Genomic DNA, 17,310 nt, shown 5'->3' with positions numbered 1-17,310 from the left:
GAGCGGTCGTGTTCATGATTTGTTTTTTGTTTTGTTTTTATATAAATATATATTCAAATTTCATTAAGCCATTTTACCTGCAAGAGTTGCTATTTGTGCTGCAGATGTATTTAAGAATGTTTTAAGACATTTTTGTTAGCCCAAAGGCTATATGCTATTGTAAAGTGTATATACAGTTACACTGACTTTCTGAAACAAAGTTTTAAAGTTAAAAAAAACAAAACCTTCTTGCATGATGGTTGTTTTTATTTCGGCTAAATTTAAAATTCTCCATCTACAGACATAAACAGTTTCAGAGACAGGCTGTCTGGGAGATCTGGGCAGGGCGGGGGTGATTTCTTAGAAACACTTTTTGGCAGCTTTTTTATTTTTTATTTTTTGCAAAACACAACCAATAACACACAAAGCTGTCCCAATAGAACATCAAAACCGGATCCTGTGCGCCAAACCAAACTTTTTGGTAAACCAAGCTGATGAAATGATCTCATTTCAAATAAAACGATTGCAAAAAGAAAACAATAATTGAGAAATGTAATAAACCCTAATGCAAAGCACAAGTTGTTGACGGCAGCTGCAAACAACTTCTTCTGATAACCCTCCACTTATTCTATCAGATCAGTCCCTCTCACTTTTGGCCAGCATTTCTTCATTCTAACAGTGGTTGCACTCATCCAAATAGAAGTAATATCGACAGTAACAAGGTGGGATTGAATACTTCAGTTTCAGTTTTGTCATCGTCACTTGTTCACCAGTTGCCTGCTTGTCCCTGTTTTATCTGATAATAGACTTTCCTCTGCAGCTCTTTGCACAGTCCTCTGCTGCTGCTGCTGGTGGTCTGCACACTTGATAATACCTCAGGGAGGTGATAATTCATAAGTCAGAGAAATGTGAAGACAGTTGGTCCTATTTCATTTAAACAAGAAAACTTGTGTGGATTTGAACAGACTTTTGGTCTTCATAATTTTTTTTTTTTTTTTTTTTTAGAAATGTGCTCATTAATACACAATGTTACAAACAAAAATACAATGACATTTTTTTCAATGTTTATCAAGTTTTAAAGAAAAAATGGTTCATATTCCACAACAATCACGTAAAGTAATGTCACAAAGACCTCTTTTTTTTCTGCTGCTGTCCTGTGATGAGGCTCCGCAGCAGCAGCAGCAGCAGCAGCAGCAGGTGTCGGTCCTTGGGTCGCTGGGCCGTCCGGTGTCTTCTGGCTCCTCTGACGTGACTCGGGTTTCACAAGCACGACTTAATCAGCACACCTCGTTAATAATTCAGCACCGACAGCCGGGTTTGTTGCCCAAAATCCCATCTGCGTTTCACAGCCCTCGTTTCGCACCTTCCTTTTCCCCCACCGTTACCGGTGTCCGTAATTACGCTGCTCTCAGACCAGGTGTAGGGTTGCAGGGCCAGTACGGAGCTGAGGGACCCAGAGCCGAGCAGCAGGGTGCAGGCCAGTGGACATCGTCACCTTTTGGCTGCAGGACGGCAGAGAAGTTAGACTGAGGATAAATGACTTATTTGGTTTAGTGGCTTGTTTCATGAATATGAATCCTACTCTGAGCCTGGTTCGTCCGCTTCAAGTGGACATCACCTCTACTACAGCAACAGGATGAAACCGTACGGATTTAATTGAATATTCTATTGCAACTCAGGTGAAGAAAATACCAGAATGTGGTTCAAGAAATCTGCTTGCATGACCTGCTTCCTATTTGGTAAGTGTTAAACTGCAGAATTGTTGGCAAAAACAGAAGAAATCTGTCCATTACATATCAAAATATTTTAAGTCCAATGTAGCTTTATTTTTGAATGTGTGGACACTTATAACATTTAATTTAAATGATTGTGGTAAATCTGTTAAATGCCTAAATGCAAAAAACAAAACAAAACCTCGGGAGAGTTCAGGGGGTCTCAAGAAAAACAAGGCATCACCTGGTTTCATATCCAATTATGAACTTCTTATGTGTTATTTCAGTCATATAACTGCATCTGTTGTGTCATGATTGTGTGGCAAGTTATGCAGTTGTGTGAACGCTCAAGTGTCCTTATGGCTTGAAAGAGCGTGTTGTCAGAGACTCACACATTTTTGAACTTTGCTCTCCAGGGATCATGTGTAGTTTCGAGCTCGCGAGCCCACAACCCAAATTAATACGGAGGCAGACCGAGCGGACGCCTGACGAGGCCTCCAGGCTTGAAGGAGACATCCAGGCGGTGATCAGCCACATCCGCCTCTTGTCCGGGCACAACGGAGACGCTCGCAGCAGCACGTCCGCAGCCGAGGGTTTCGACGTGAACGTTTACTACCGAACGCTGAGCGACCTGTACGCCGTCCTCCAGCCGCTGCTGAGTGGGGGCTTCCTGGCCGACCTTCCCGGCGCCGTGGTCTGTCTCCTGGCTGGGAGGCAGGACTGTGGCCTGGAGGCTGAGCTGGCGAAGACCGTCTCCCTGGACCTGCTCCAGCCACTGCTGGCGTTCGTGTCGTCTCTGAGGTCCCAGAGCTGCACGCCGCCGACCGCGGACGCCGAGCCGGGCGGTTTCCTGAAGGCCTACCTCAGGACGGATGCGTGGACGACGGGCAGCCCAGGTGGCTTTCAGCACTCCCTCACCGACATCCTGTCCAGTTTCCCTCCGTCGGGGAAACTAATGGATGCCGTCGGCGGCCTCGTAGACACGGCCGCTAAGTACGCTCTGGAGTTTGTCGCAACGTTGCTCCAAGTGCCGATGGACTACATCAGGATAGCTCTGCAGTTTGGGATTCAGATACCATCAGTCGATGAAAAAGAGAGCTGTGAGCAAGGTGGGTCATTGTTTTTCTGTTTAAAAAAAAAAAAAAAAAAAAAAATCAATCTATTAAAGGTCACCCTTTTAAAATATAGTGTAGTTAAGAACCTCAGAGTTATTCATGTGTTCATCTTTTCTTTTTCAGGAGATCTGAAGCAGCTCATCATGTGGTAAGTCATTAGTTAAACACTACATATTACACTACATACAATGTCCTTGATAATGCACAAAGCTATAAGCAAATTGTTGAGTGTAATGCTTTTTTACACATACTGAGAGCCAGTCAGAGAATGTTGCCACAAATAATGAATAAAAACAAAAAAGTGCAAATAAGTTCTGGTACAATATTAACAGTCAAGTCGTTTGCTAACTGAATCTCAATTCTTGTAATAGGACAAGTGGTGCTGGTGCTGCAGGTGCAATTCTGTGTTTGGTTTTCAGCCTGTGAACAAAACCAATCTGTGTCGATGCCTTCGTCACGCAGGGGCCTCAAGCACAATGTGAGCTGGTCACTAAGCAGCTCTCTCATCGACATCCTGCTCGACGTCTTCCTGGCACCGGACCAGTCTGCCTGCACGTACCCGGGTCCGGAGTGCCGGGACCCTGCCAGCGTGCCTTTCCAGCAACGCAGGGCCCCAGATGTTGTGGAGGTGGTGGTGGAGAAGGAGGAGGCCCTACTGAGGTGTGACCGCCGCAGTCTGGCCGGGGTCAACGACACGCTGTGTGCCGACATCCTCTCCGGCGCAGCGTCGCGATCCTCCGCCTCTGTGCTCGCGGTCTGCCGGTCGCTGAGCTCCCTCAGCCCCCGCCAGGTCCTCCAGGTGTGGAGCAACACGTGCTCCGTGGCCAAAGCGCTGCTGTCGCCGCTTCTCACCCGTGCGCCTGCCTGCGCCGTGGAGCGCGTGCCACCGTCCTCCCCCTCCTCCCCCTCCCGCGTGGCCCGAGAGGCTCCCAACCTGCAGCAGCTGGCGTGCGACTACAACAGCTGGCTCGAGGGCGACGCGGCGGACGCCGTCCTCGTGTCGCTGTGCAGCGACAACGAGCGCGAGGAGTTCGTGGCGCGCGTGTGCCGCGACGCCGCGCTGCTGCGGAAGCTGCTCGCGGAGCCGATGAACAGCTGGCTGTACGGCTACTGCGCCAACTCGTCCGCCGCGGACGGCGACTACCTGCTGGGCCACTTCTGCGCCTACGAGCAGTGGCTCCTCGGCGAGCCCTCGGCGCCGGTCCGGCCCGCCCTGCTCGAGTTCTGCCTCAGCCTGGACGCTCCCGGGCTGACGCAGCTCATGTGCGAGCACACGGGGCTCTTCATGCTCGTCTTCTCCAACCCCGAGAACGGGCACCTCATGCCGAACTGCACGCACCTGCTCCGCCCGCCGCTGCCGCCGCAGCCCAGCGACGAGGCGCTACTGGTGCCGGACGACTGCCGGTACTCGGAGTGGCACGACGTGGCGCAAGTGGGCATGGAGCTCCTGTCCCGGTGCATCCGCCTCGATCAGAGCGGCTTCACCCGGGAGGTGTGCGCCAACAGGACCTTTCTCGACCGCCTGCTGGGCATCGCAGAGAACGGCTGGCTGGAGGATCACTGCAGCAGCTCAGTGAGCCTGCTGCCCCCCGTGGCCACCCAGCCCTTCGACATCACGGGCTGGTGCGACTACCACACGTGGGCAACGCGCCAGGTGGACGAGTCGGTGGTGGGCCTCTGCTGGCAACACGACAGGCCGGCTTTCCAGAGGAGCGTCTGCTGCGAGGCGTCCGTGCTGGAGAAGCTCCTGCGGGACCCTCGGAACCAGTGGCTGACGACGGTGTGCGCAGGCATCGATGAAATGAAGGATATTTCAGTCATGCCACAGGTGGGCATCATCCACCTGCATGGTTGTGAATACACGTGTTGCAAGCACGACGTGCATAAAGACTCACACACTCTGTGTATAAGTAAAAGTACGGAAACTTGTTTAGGGGAAAAAAAAACACTGGTTAAAGTAAAATTGATCGATTATTTAATTCATGCTTGCAGTGGAGGCTAGTGACCCTAAAGCCAAGATCCACTTTTATATTGAACGACACAGCAGCATAGATCAAATAGCTCCAATTCAAGCAACCATAACTAATAACAGGAATAATATCCACATATTCTTCATAGAAGTCGTGCAATTTTTTTGTTTGTTTTTAATTTAGGTGTGCAAATACTCTGAGTGGAGCCGTCCCATCATCGTGGACATGACTGAGCTGGCTCTCTGCGCTGAGATCGACCCCCTCAACTTCACTGCCAAAGTCTGCGCCAACAGCACCGTCCTACAGAACCTGATGGCCAATCAGGACAACACCTGGCTCACACAACACTGTGCTAACCACTCACACACAGCAGTCACTCCTGGAGGAGGAGGAGGAGGTGGTGAAGGAGGAAGTGAAGGTGGTGGAGGAGACCAGGGCGTATTCAAGCCTGCAGAGCAGTGCCACTACTCCAGCTGGCTGGTCTCTCTGCCCTCCGCAGCTCTCCTGACTCTCTGCTGGGAACACGACCAAACTGGTTTGGTCTCCGCAGTTTGCCCGAACGCTGCTCTTCTGTTCTTACTGTCCAGGGAGCCGTCTGGTATGTGGGTTTCCAGCATGTGTACCACCTACACCAACTTCACCACCGGGACCACCATCAACAACAACAACACCACAGAGCCTCATTTCTGCCTGGCCAGAAACCTGGTGAGGCAGTTCAACTGGACCTGCTCAGCCGACCTCACCTCAGCCTGCAGGCCCGGCGCCAGCCAGAACGTGGCCATGCAGATGATGGTGCGCTGCTGGTTGGAGAGTCTGGTGACCAGGGTGGACGCGCTGCTGACTCCGCCAGTGGCCGCTGTGTTGGAGCAGGCGGTCAGCAGCACTGTGGTCATCCTTCTGGCGCTGGAGGAGGTCCAGAATGGCTCGCTGCACGTCACTGAGAACATCAGGCAGAGCGTGTTGCAGACCGTGGTCAGTTTCCTCAAGAGGGAGAACGCCTTTGAGAAGAAGAGGGTCCTGCTTCAGTGTTTTGGGGTAGGTGGCTTGATGAAGGGTGAGAAGGAAGAGAAACACTGGATGTCTTCACACTTCGTAACACGCTTTTGTAGATGGTTCCATCCAAGTCCTGCTGTGTCATGAATTCGTGCCTATGTTTCTGCTTCTGCATGCAGAGGGTCTTGACCAGCTTAATGCAGACAACGAGATACGCCAACAGCGACGGGTCCTCCGTCATTGAGGTGATGTCATAGCCCAGCGTTTTAAGCTGTCTCAGTCCACGCTGAAATAAGGAACCCAGACATACATGATTTCCAGTGATAAAACCTTAGACTCTGAAAGAATCAGCCAAAGAACCACCAGTGGACCATCTGAACACTGCACTGGCCAGTGCAGTTTTACCAGTGAACAAGTGAAAATATTAAACATAATGTCTGCCTTGATACTTAAGTTTTACCGTCACACACACACAAATTAGAACCCTGGTTCGGACCTTTTTGTTTTGTATTTCTATCATAATTGTGACTGAAATTGTTCTGTGTCGTGCACAGGAGTATTTCAGAGTACCCATGAGCAGCCTGAGGTCGATGCTCACTGCAGCTCCAGTCACCACAGTCAGACTGATTCTTCGGTACTACAGCAGAAACAAACAGACGCTGCGGGTGAGACACACTGAAAACACATTCACCTCGGAGTTTTTACTCCTGTGTCTCTGCCTTGGCATCGTTAAAATCAGCTGAACAATGACTCAGTTGCTGCTAACATCACGTTGTTTCCACTCCCCAGTTGCCTGATGAGTACCTCTCCACCATGGTGTCAGTGCTGTTCCAGACTCACCTGCTAAAAGACGGCAGTCTCTTCCCCGACTTGGCCCCAGTCCTGGCAGAAGCAACCCCAGCCGACATCCACACTTTGCCTTCACTGCAGGACAACCTGAGTGTGTATGTAACAGAAAGTCATAAAGTGGTTTCCCATGATTGACACAGTTCACGCAGCTTTGTCTATGCCAGGATGGGCAATTCAGTTCCCATGTGACGATCAGCAAGAAAGAAAATGCCTTTGATAGAATGTTCAGAACCCTGTTCAGACCTGAATTCATTGGCCATCCAGCTGTGGATGATGAGAGCTGGTTTCATCCATTCATCCAATCATCCACCCACCACCATAGACATGTTTGTAATGTATGTAATGTCTTTGGACTGTGGAAGTTACCTGGATTGAACCCAGGAGGGGATGCCAACTCTTCACACGAAGGCCCTGTGAGCAAGAATATATCCCACGGCCTTCACCCTGCGACCACGTCATGCTCCATGACGCAACATTTTTTTTCTTCCCTTTTTTTTTTAAGATGCTCTTTTTCCCACCCTCTTCTCTCACAGAAGAGACACCATCAACAACAACTTGTGGAGCCTGACTCTGGAGCAGAGGTTAGCATTCGGCTTGTGGTACAGCGAGGCCCTGAGCCCCTCCGACATCTCTGGAGGCCATCGGTCACTGATTACAGACACTGGGAACCTGATCGCCTACCTGCCCTTCCACATCTTCCAACACCTCTTGCCTGCTCAGGTAATAGACTTGTGAGCTCTGACACCCGATTGGGAAACCCGAGGCAGGCGACGCTGTTAGTCACGCTGCAGATGAGCCACTTGTCACATACAATGGGTTAAAAGTAAGCTTCTTCCCTCTGTGACATAATCATCCAGGCTTTCTGCTGACTTGAAGGTAAATGATGAAGGTCTTCAAGAGATTGTGTGAGAATCTCGTGTGGATACACTCTTGCCTGTCGGTGATCCTTTGCAACTTGGTTTAAACATCCGACCAGGAAGGTGTACACAGAAATGACTGAGCTGTGGCAGCAGATGAGAAATAAATCCCTCATAGGCCGTTCGACTTTTCATGTGGGTTTTTTTTATGGTGGCAGATGTCAGTTGACATCTGATGTTGGATCAGTCAGGGAGTCAGAGTTCAAGCGAGGAAGTGATGGAGGAGACAAATATGAGTGCAGAGCAACCTGTAAGGCCCTTTCATCACGTGGATGTTCGACCTTTTAACCGCCTCACCGCTCGACTCGAGGTGTCAGTTCGCGACCCCTGATTCCTTCAGGTTTCCACGGCTCTCGTAAATATTGCATCCCGACGTTACTCTGCGGCAAACACGAGGTCAGAGCACATGCCTTGGGTTACATCCTTGGACTTGAGGGGTCATATTTCTTAGTGACATTGTCAAGACTGTCAAAGCAGAAAAACCTCATCTAGGTGCCTTATGTTTGAAGTTTCTTTCTTGGTTTCAATCTTTGCTGCGATCCCTTCTCCAGATGCCTCAGATGGAGTTGAAGGTTGTGAGCGAAGACGTGAAATGATGAAATAGAAGCTTGAAATTTCTGGTTTCTTTCGTCTTAGCGCATGTTGTTGGATGTTGTTCACATCATTGATTCTGTGGCTACTCTACAGTCTGTACTCAATGGAGTTTTTTTTTCTTTTCAAATACTGATCAATGCGGCCTTGTCTGTCTGTCTGTCTGTCTGTCTACTGTCATGTGCATCGCAAGCTGTTGGATGGACTGGATTTGTTGCAGAGAAACACCCTCAGCTCTCTAAAGCAGGAATTCATTGCTCACAGCATCATCGGCACCTACAGAAACCTGACGGGCTCGGATTTTGCCAGGTAGGCAATGAATGATTGAGGGCGCCTCTGCATATCCTGCATCAAAACTGAAATCTGCAGATTAGACTGAAAACTGCTTCTTCTGGTCACGCCGAAGAACCTGTGACATGAGTTTTGGCTTGTTGTGTGACTTTGTGTTTCTATGGAGGCCCAGCAGGGAGTTGGGAACGAAATACCTGTAGTTTTGTGTGTTTGCAGGCTGGGTGATTTGTCCTGCCTGGCGGAACCAGAGGACCTACTTGCGTACAAAGACTCAGAGGTCTTTGGCGCCATCCAGGACATTGTCATGAACTGCACGCGTCACAGACTCAGTCTGCCCAGCCATCTGGTAGAGAATCATCTCTGTGTACTTTAAAAAAAAAATGTTTTTATTTTTTTGCAAAGTTGTATGCATGGAGCACATTTGTCAGAAATTGATGTTTCTGTGTGTCTGTGCTTCTTCCCTTGAGCAGCTTTCCAGTTTGTTACTGAACACCACAGAACTGGACGGCCCTTCTTCGCTCAGCGCCGCTCGACTGGCGGAGCTCTCCCCGCTCCTGCCCCTGCTCGGCCTGCCGTTCTTGGAAGGCCTCAGAGCGAGGGAGCTGCTCGCTGCCCTGCCGGCCCTCAGCTCTGTGTCATTCAGCCCTGTGCAAGTGAGAACAGTCAAACTGCTCCAACAACATTTTCAGTTCATGCAGAAAATAAATTGTTTTCATGGCTCTGCTGCACCTTTTTTAAATGATCTATATGATGATTTAATATCTTGACTGTAAAGAAGCAAAAATAGTTTTAACAACATGATCACATTTTCAAACATTTTCATTTCTTCCTTTCGCTGTTAAGAAGTTAAACAATCTTCAATCCCAAAATGTCTTTATATGTTTATATATTAGTTTTCCTATTTTTCTTTAAAAAAAAAAAATGTTATCACTTTTTTTTAATTTTTAATCTTTTTTTGTATAGATTTGATTACATGTTATACACTTCATGGCACTTCCTGTTTGCTCCTCTGTGCATTTACATGCTCTTACAAGTTTTCTTTGCCTGACTTACCTGTTGTCTGAAACTGATACATATCCTCTCATTATCATTTTTTGAAAAACACAGGAGTTTCACATGATTAATCTAGTCCTTCATATTATGTCATATTATTGCAAAAATAAACACTTTATGGCTGGGTCAGTTTGAGTGGGGGTGTGGCCAGGTCCTTTCACTTCACAAGCATCTGTTTGTTGCACATGCTTGGGTTCCTTGACAGCAGGTGGATGGTGGGAGTGGCGGGTCTGGGGAACAGCTGACAAGCAACTCGACCTCTGACCCCGGAGCCGAGGAGGCTCCTGAGACAGACCTGAGCATTATTTCACCCTCAGCTATCATCTGAACCGGGGCCTTTCCCTTTCACATCAGCCTCGCAGCTGTTGTACCACTTAAAACCACGTCTGTCTTCAGGTCATATGACCTTAAAAAAAAAAATCCTGCTTCTACCAACTTTTTTCTTCTTTCATTCCCCCAGGCAGCCACAATTGTAGACAAGATGTCTTCAAGCAGCACTGTGAGTCACGTCATTAGTCAGCACAATGCTAAACTGTATGTTTATAACTTTCCTGCATCCTGATCCTTTGTCACCTGTGCACAGCTGACCACTCCTGGGCAGCTCCAGCACCTGGGGCCTCTCATTGTGGGCATGAAGACGGAGACTTTTTTGACCCTGACATCTGACAGGCTGCTGTCGTCTCTGCCTGCCATGGCCCAGCACACGCCGGGTCTCAGCCCTCCTCAAGCCAACGCCATCGCCACCAAACTATGGGTAAGAGACAACGAGGACAAAAATCTTTAAAAAGCAAATTCAAAGTGCCTTTAACAATTCATGGACAGATGGTTGCATCTTGTTTATCACACTCTTTTCTGAACAGGGCTTTGTGGAGGTGGTCAGCTGGTTGGATGAAGTGAGGCCTTTGCTTTATTGCACACCGCTGCTGAGTGTCCTGTCCAGGACACACCTGCTCGTGAACAACATCCCCGCAGTCGCCACCAAACCCTGGAACACACAGCAGGTATGCAGTGCTAATATTCACTGTAAAAATGTTGTACAAGTGCATTCCGAGCCAAATACTATGGCTTTGCTTGTTTACACTGCTGACAATTTATTGAAAAAAATCTTCGTCCAGACAGAACAGTGAACCTTTTCATTTGGACCTCAAACAAGTTGTGCTTCAACATGAATATGGAACAAGCAAAGCTATAACTATATAATAAATACCTTCATATTGCACACATGCTAAATCGAATTTTAAATAAAAGAAAAACTAATAAAAGTAAATAAAATGTAATTAAAATTTGTATGCCTCTTTTTTATTTGCATTAAAATCTGTCTGATTTTAATTTCAACAGTAACCTTTTTCCACGGGCTAATTCTATGTTTAAAAATAAAATAGCAACAATAAACCAATTAAGTAATAATAATATCCTTCAATGAATGTCCTGTCCTGATTGACACGCCAAAATACCAGCATGCTTGCGGGCCAAACATAATTACACTGCTGGCCAAATTTGACCCGCGGGCCAGAGTTTGACACCTGTGGATTAAAGGGCCGACCATCAAGTATTTAGTGACTTCGCATTCGCTCGAGTGCCTATCCTGTGACCTTTTACGCTGTGTTATGATCCCTTTGTGTGTCCTTTGATTAAAAACACATCCTCTGTTTGTCAGGAGATAGTTTTGCATGGCAATGTCTTGATTAACTGCTAAATAATTTAGTAGCAGAGGCGCCATCACCACTGAAGATAAAAATAGAAAAACGGCTTCTTAACAAATTGCTCTTGTCTCTGCTTGAAGTAACTGGGGATAAAACATCCAATTTCTACATAAACCTGCTACAAACACGCTACAAAGACTAAATCATTTTTCATTTTTCAAAATCCCTTTTCAGGCCAAAGCCATTTTCAATCAGATGTTCAGCACTAAAAGGAATTCAGTCAACGCTGACTTTCTGTAAGTAAGATCTACTTTCCCGACAAACACTTTTCTCTGAATGTGAAATGCAGTGTTATGTTCAGTGACACTGCTCTCTCTGTCATCAGGAGTCTTGGGACCATCGGCCAGGGTGCGAGCTGCAGAGTATTACAGGAACGTTTCCGGGCGGATCCGTCCCCTCCATCAATGAGAAGAATCCTAGGCCTCCTCAGGCAGCAGCCAGGGCTTCTGCACACCTCACTGGTACACTTGCATGTTTGTCTGTTTGTTTTAACTGGCCTACATTATACTGTCTTCAGCTGATTGCGTTGAATAACAAGCTGTCTGTTGTGTGCTTTTACGCTCCTTCCTAGAAAAAGTGTGTGATCGAGGAGCTGTACCAGTTTGAGTTCTTCTCTGAACTGCTTGAAGATCTCGGAGCTGAGATAGCGCTTTCCATGCCGTGAGTGTTGGAAGTGATCTCCTCCCCTTTCACATGTTTCAAATGTCTTACTGAGCAAATAATACGCGCACACATGGAAAAATAAAAAAAAATGGACATTTTGTTTGTGTTGCCTCTTACAGGGTGAGCACCATTAAGAAGTTTCCCACAGATATGATGGACACTCTGAGGACAATGATTATTCAGGAGCCTCATCACTTTCTCCTGCTGTCCAGAACAAAGCAAGAGCTGCTGGTGGACAAAATGGTGCAGCGGATGGTCAGTAGTGCGACGTTTACAGATTTCATCAATTAAAGAAAAAAAAGTTGAAAATCAAGAAACAAAGAAGGGACAGAATCTTGAGTTGCAAACGTGCCAGAGTAGAAAAAGAAAAAATGTGCGTTTGGCCTTTTGGTTGAGTTGAGTGTGTTGTGGATCCTCTGCAGGGGATGTACACAGGCCTGTTCACAGAAGAGGAGTTCCGTTCGCTGGGCATTATGGCTCCGTTTGTGGTGGATGAGGTTTTCATCCAGCTGGACCGCAGCTTCTTCCTGAAGAACCTCCATTTCCTACGCGGCCTCTGCTACAGCAGCAGTAAGATGGACCTGGTGGCTCGCATCCTGGAGGAACCAACCACCTTTGGGTAAAAGCTCTCACCTGCAACCTGGCGTTTGCTCAGCTGGAGGCTGACGCTGATGGCGTCTAATGTTTCGTGCAGCTCAGTAAAGACTTGGCACCGGACAACGCTTAGCCAGGTGGACCGCTTCCTGTTCTTCCTGCCGGAGAGCAAACTACAGGAGCTCTCCCCGGTGAGCTTCCTTGCTGTATCTTTCGATCGCGAACGTTACATCTTTAATTGCTGAGCAGATGCCGTTAACTTCAAGGATTTGCTCCAGTAATGGATTCATTCCATGTCCGGAATTACTCATAGTGAGGCAGAAGGATTGTAACTTGACCTGCCAGGTTTAGCACCGACAAAGGCCGTAAACAAATCCCTGAGGTGTCGCATCCCCTCGCGCAGGTGTCACGATCAGGTGTCTCGGTTTCCCGCTATCCCGTCCTCACTTGTTCACGTCTGCGTTTCCTCACAGGCGTTGATGACTGTGGGTCGCATAGAGAAGCTGTTCATGAGCCAGCGGCAGTGGGAGCAGGGAGAAGTGGGCGCTCGCTGCTCGGACCCCGTCGAGAGGAGGAAGCTTTTTGAAAAGCAGCAGTTTGTGCTCCAGTTTTACCTGGGCTTCCTCAAAATAAATCCCACATCATGTGAGCAACACCTCTAAAACCCAAACATAAAAAAACAGACCACAGCATCTCATTTTTTGAGAGGAAAAGGCAGCACATTATTATGCTGGCAAACACATTACATGTTTAAATCAAACAGTCGACATCTCAAGTTAGAATGTCCATTAATATGATCACATAAACTGATTGAGTACATTTTTGAGGTTGTAGGATAAATACTGTACAAATGTAAGATAATAAACAAAACAACAGTAAAATAATTTTGATGTCATTATTATGATCATAACATCCACATTAAACATGATACATGAACCTCTATATTTATCCATTAACTGTTTATTATTGTTATAACATAACTATTATAAATAATTACAAAGTCCTTCAGTCTTTACAATTTGATTCTGTGCGCACAGGATGTGATGGAAAATTCTGTGTCTTTGGCAGTGCCACCAATGGTTCCCACCTGCCAGATCTTACGCACAACAGCTCCATCTGCCTGGACATCAAACAGCCTCACCAGCATGTCCTCATCAGCCTTCTCCAACTGCCTGGAGCTGATGGGCCGGGACGCGTTCCTCACATCCTACCAACGCAGTCAGGTCCTCAGGAGAGTCAGACAGGTGGGATTTCACTTTCATGCAAGGTGTGTAGCTGAGCTATGTTTCACTTTAAGACTTACCACCTCGACTTCGTCTTTGTCTTCTCCATCTGAAGATCTATGGCCCGGTGTCCTCCTTCTCCCAGTCCGTCATCTCTCAGCTGGGTGGAGTGGCCGTGGAGCTGTCAGTGCAGGAGCTGGGCAGCCTCCACCTGACTGACCGCAGGAGCATCGCTGCCATGGGAGCCGTCAGCGCCTGGAGCAACAGACAGGTGAGCTCACGGCTGTCAAATGTTGAATGCGGCCAAAGGTGAAAGTAGAATTGCGCTTATTTTTCTCACCTCATTTAAGGAATTAGCAACTGCCAGACAAGCTCATGAGTGTCTCACACTATTGAGACCATTTTCATCTGTGCTGTGATGTATATGTGTATAGAGAAGATGTATATGTAAGGTTAAAGCTGTCTGTGAAGATTCTCAGTCAAATTCAACTGGAATTCTTAGTTACTTGCAGACATTTCATTTTTCTTGCGAGAGGTTCCTCCCCTTCTCTGACTTCCTTAACTGCGGAGGCTTTTTGGATGACAAGTGAAACGTCTGACAGTAACTAAGAATCCAGTCCAGGTACATACAACTTAGCACTTGAGTGCTATAATTATGCATGCATAACCCTTTCCCCTCGTTTTCATGTGTATAAATAGACATTTTCAATAGGTCTAACTCTGTGCATATCAAGAGAACTGGGGCTTGTCTGACTGACGAACCCTGTTTTATGTCTGGGTCATAACTCCTCTTTCCATGCCAGCTGGCTGCGTTGTTCACCACTGTGTTGAACTCAACCAAGCAGAGTCCGAGCCAGCTGGACTCAAGCACCCTGGTGGCACTGGGCTACGCTGTGTGTGGAGCCAAAGCCGTAGAGATTAATCTCTTCAATGCCATTGAGTTCAGGTGAGCAGCTCAGAAAGACACCAGTGAGCAAAACTCACTATTTGATGTCCTGACTTCCTCCCTGTTTTTTCTTTCTTGTCTCCCGATGCTGTGTTGCTCCCTGGTGGCTGTAGTAAGGCGGTGCTCTTCCTGGGACAGCTGAGGCTGTCATGCTCTGAGGAGCAACTGCTGGCTCTCATTGGGCTGCTGACCCACAGCCTGGCGTTTGGGCCAATAAGCTCGTGGGGAACTGATGTCTTCATTGAGATTGGAGTTCTGGCGGGTATTTTGTCTTGCGAAAATGTCATAGTCTTTAGCTCATTGCATTACAGGCAACTTTACAAATCAATCAATCCATCCATCCATCCATCCATGTTGGGATGCTTTTCTTCCCCCAACACATATAATAATAATAAAAAAGTATTACATAATTCTTGAAGCTTTCTTGTCTATATTGTCATACAACAATTGTAATAACTCTTTTATTGATGTGTGGTGCTGTATGTACTCACATTTGTGAATACTGTGTGCTCTTCACACACAGCCGGTCTTCCTGACATGGCCATGTCTGCATTGGTTAAGGAGCAAATAGAGGGAATCAGAAGTGAGGCTATCTCAATCATACCACCTGATAAGTTTGCTGTAAGTCACTTTGCTGTATTCTCAAAAGTAACCACGTCACTTTTTTAGTTAGTTTGTATGATCCTGTATGAATTCCTGAATTCCAATGCTTTGTCTGCTGTCCTGCTGTACCTGAAGGTGGTGTTTGACCAGAGACAGATCAGCATGTTCTCCTATGAGCAGGCAGCAGCAGTGACTGATGAGCAGTTGTCTGCTCTGTCCGATGTTCAGAGAACTGCTCTGGCTATGGTGCTGACGCCGTGGGAGGACAGGCCTGTAGACTTCAGAGGTGAACAATTAATTATTGCCTTTCACTTTTTCCAATTTACAAAATTCAATAACTTCTATGTGGTGCGTATTCGCTGCAGTTTACATCTATGAATATTTTCACCTGAAGTTTGGTTGTTTAAAAATTAGCTAAATGGTTCAGTAAAAAATACAAAATTATTCAAATAGTTTTGGGGGAATTTAACAGATGATGCTTTCACCACTGTTTTTCATCATTAGTGAATAGAGTAGAGGCACAGTCTGATATACCGTTTCATATACAGGGAGTACTTGAAAAAAAAAAAAAGTAGTGTATCTGAATAAATATTATCAAATTTAAAAGAGGTTCACTTCATATTGGGTTTTTTCTTTATCGCAGTTGCAGTAAAATTGGTAACGCAGATGTAAAAGATCAAATGTAATTGCAGTGATTTTTTTTTTATTGATAAAAAATAGTATTTATATAATGAAATGACACGGCTGATCATTTAGAACTATCACAACCTGCATTTGACTACATTTGAACTGGTTGCCCATGTTGACCACTGGGTTTCACTGTGTTCCTGCAGGGAAGTCACGAGGGTTGGCACTGAGCCACTGTCCTCTGTCTCTCACACTGGGGCTGCTGACTCAGCTGATTATTGTGTCGTGCACTGCCCTTCTGTGCCCTGGACCATGACCCCACTGTCCTCTACTGGATCTGGACGCACCCTCCTCATCTAGCACTTCAGGATGTAAATGCATTGGCTACTGTATTTATTGGTAGTGTGGTGATTTATCTTGATTTATCTACCACTTTCTTATTTAGCACTGAGGAAGCCAAATGAATAAAAGTCAAATGCTATGCGACAGCAATCAAACGGTATGAATAATAACATGAAACGTAAACAGCCTAATTACATTTAGCAGGTTAATTAGTTTTCCTAAGACGATATGAACCCCCGCTATCAGAGTAGTATTTTCTCCTCAGGGATGTCGAGCCATATCCTGCACCAACTTGTACACAGCTTTAAATGTCATTATGAAACAGGTATTACGAGAAGATTAAGTGTTACAAACCTAAAGCTTTATATTTTTGAAAATAAGAATATTTATAGCGTGAATGCTTTAAGATTACTACGTATATCATATTTATGAAATATTATATTAATTTGCTATTTTCCTGTTTCTTGCGCTCTACACACACACACACACACACACACACACACACACACACACACACACACACACATATATATATATATATATATATATATATATATATATATATATATATATATATATATATGTACATAAACATACATGTGTTTGTATTAGTCATGATTGTATTAAAAATGGTTAACCTGAGTCTTTTTTATTGCTGTGAATTTAGTGTAAGTATATGTTACTCTCTTTATTTTTGTTTCACTTAATAACACAACACAAAGTGAAATGATGATTATTTGGACAATCTTGTAATATACAACAATATATGATGACAAACTGTCCTCTTCTTGTTTTTCTTTACACAAATTATTAGCCTTTATGCTTAGTATGTAAAAATGTTTAAAAACTGATCAAATGTTAATCTGTTTTTGGTAGTCTTTAGGTAAGGATGGACGGTGGTGCCTAAAGGGTTTCTCTGAGCAATTAGTGATATAGCATATACCACGATAGGGCTCAACTTTTAAAAATAATATATACATTATTATTATTATTATTATTATTATTATTATTATTATTATTATTATTATTATTATTATTTATTTCCTTTATTCTTCACCCTCCAGTTTCCTCTACTCTTTAATCTTGATGCTTTAGTGTCTGGCTCAGAAACTGGTCCACTGGGCCAGTTTTTCTGGTAC

At 45.8% G+C, this 17,310-nt stretch overlaps 1 protein-coding gene across 1 annotated transcript; it reads left to right on the top strand.

The window, feature by feature from the left end:
• The first annotated feature begins 1,634 nt into the window (after positions 1–1,634).
• Positions 1,635–16,651, top strand: strc1 (stereocilin 1). Its single transcript, XM_076021412.1, has 28 exons — positions 1,635–2,800; positions 2,930–2,954; positions 3,269–4,634; positions 4,960–5,811; positions 5,949–6,014; positions 6,324–6,434; positions 6,559–6,713; positions 7,152–7,338; positions 8,320–8,435; positions 8,634–8,763; positions 8,888–9,070; positions 9,931–9,969; positions 10,054–10,224; positions 10,331–10,471; positions 11,348–11,409; positions 11,499–11,634; positions 11,745–11,833; positions 11,956–12,091; positions 12,259–12,455; positions 12,531–12,621; positions 12,904–13,075; positions 13,499–13,674; positions 13,769–13,924; positions 14,457–14,599; positions 14,713–14,861; positions 15,123–15,220; positions 15,338–15,488; positions 16,036–16,651. Exons 1-28 carry the CDS (start codon positions 2,113–2,115, stop codon positions 16,143–16,145), a joined length of 6,096 nt encoding a protein of 2,031 aa, XP_075877527.1. The 5' UTR covers positions 1,635–2,112; the 3' UTR covers positions 16,146–16,651.
• Positions 16,652–17,310: the final 659 nt, after the last annotated feature.

Source organism: Nelusetta ayraudi, unplaced genomic scaffold, assembly GCF_046127955.1.
Source record: "Nelusetta ayraudi isolate G7.1 ecotype Tasmania unplaced genomic scaffold, CSIRO-AGI_Nayr_v1 ptg000002l, whole genome shotgun sequence".
Lineage (NCBI taxonomy): Eukaryota > Metazoa > Chordata > Actinopteri > Tetraodontiformes > Monacanthidae > Nelusetta > Nelusetta ayraudi.
This window is presented reverse-complemented; position numbering and strand designations above follow the sequence as displayed.

What these genes read in the sequence shown, in the direction of transcription:
- strc1 (XM_076021412.1), top strand. Translation starts at nt 2,113, where the DNA reads ATGTGTAGTTTCGAGCTCGCGAGCCCACAACCCAAATTAATACGGAGG. An exon ending in TCCTGCTTCAGTGTTTTGGG is followed by an intron (nt 5,812 to 5,948) that starts GTAGGTGGCTTG and finishes TTCTGCATGCAG; the next exon opens with AGGGTCTTGACCAGCTTAAT. An exon ending in CAGGCCTGTAGACTTCAGAG is followed by an intron (nt 15,489 to 16,035) that starts GTGAACAATTAA and finishes GTGTTCCTGCAG; the next exon opens with GGAAGTCACGAGGGTTGGCA.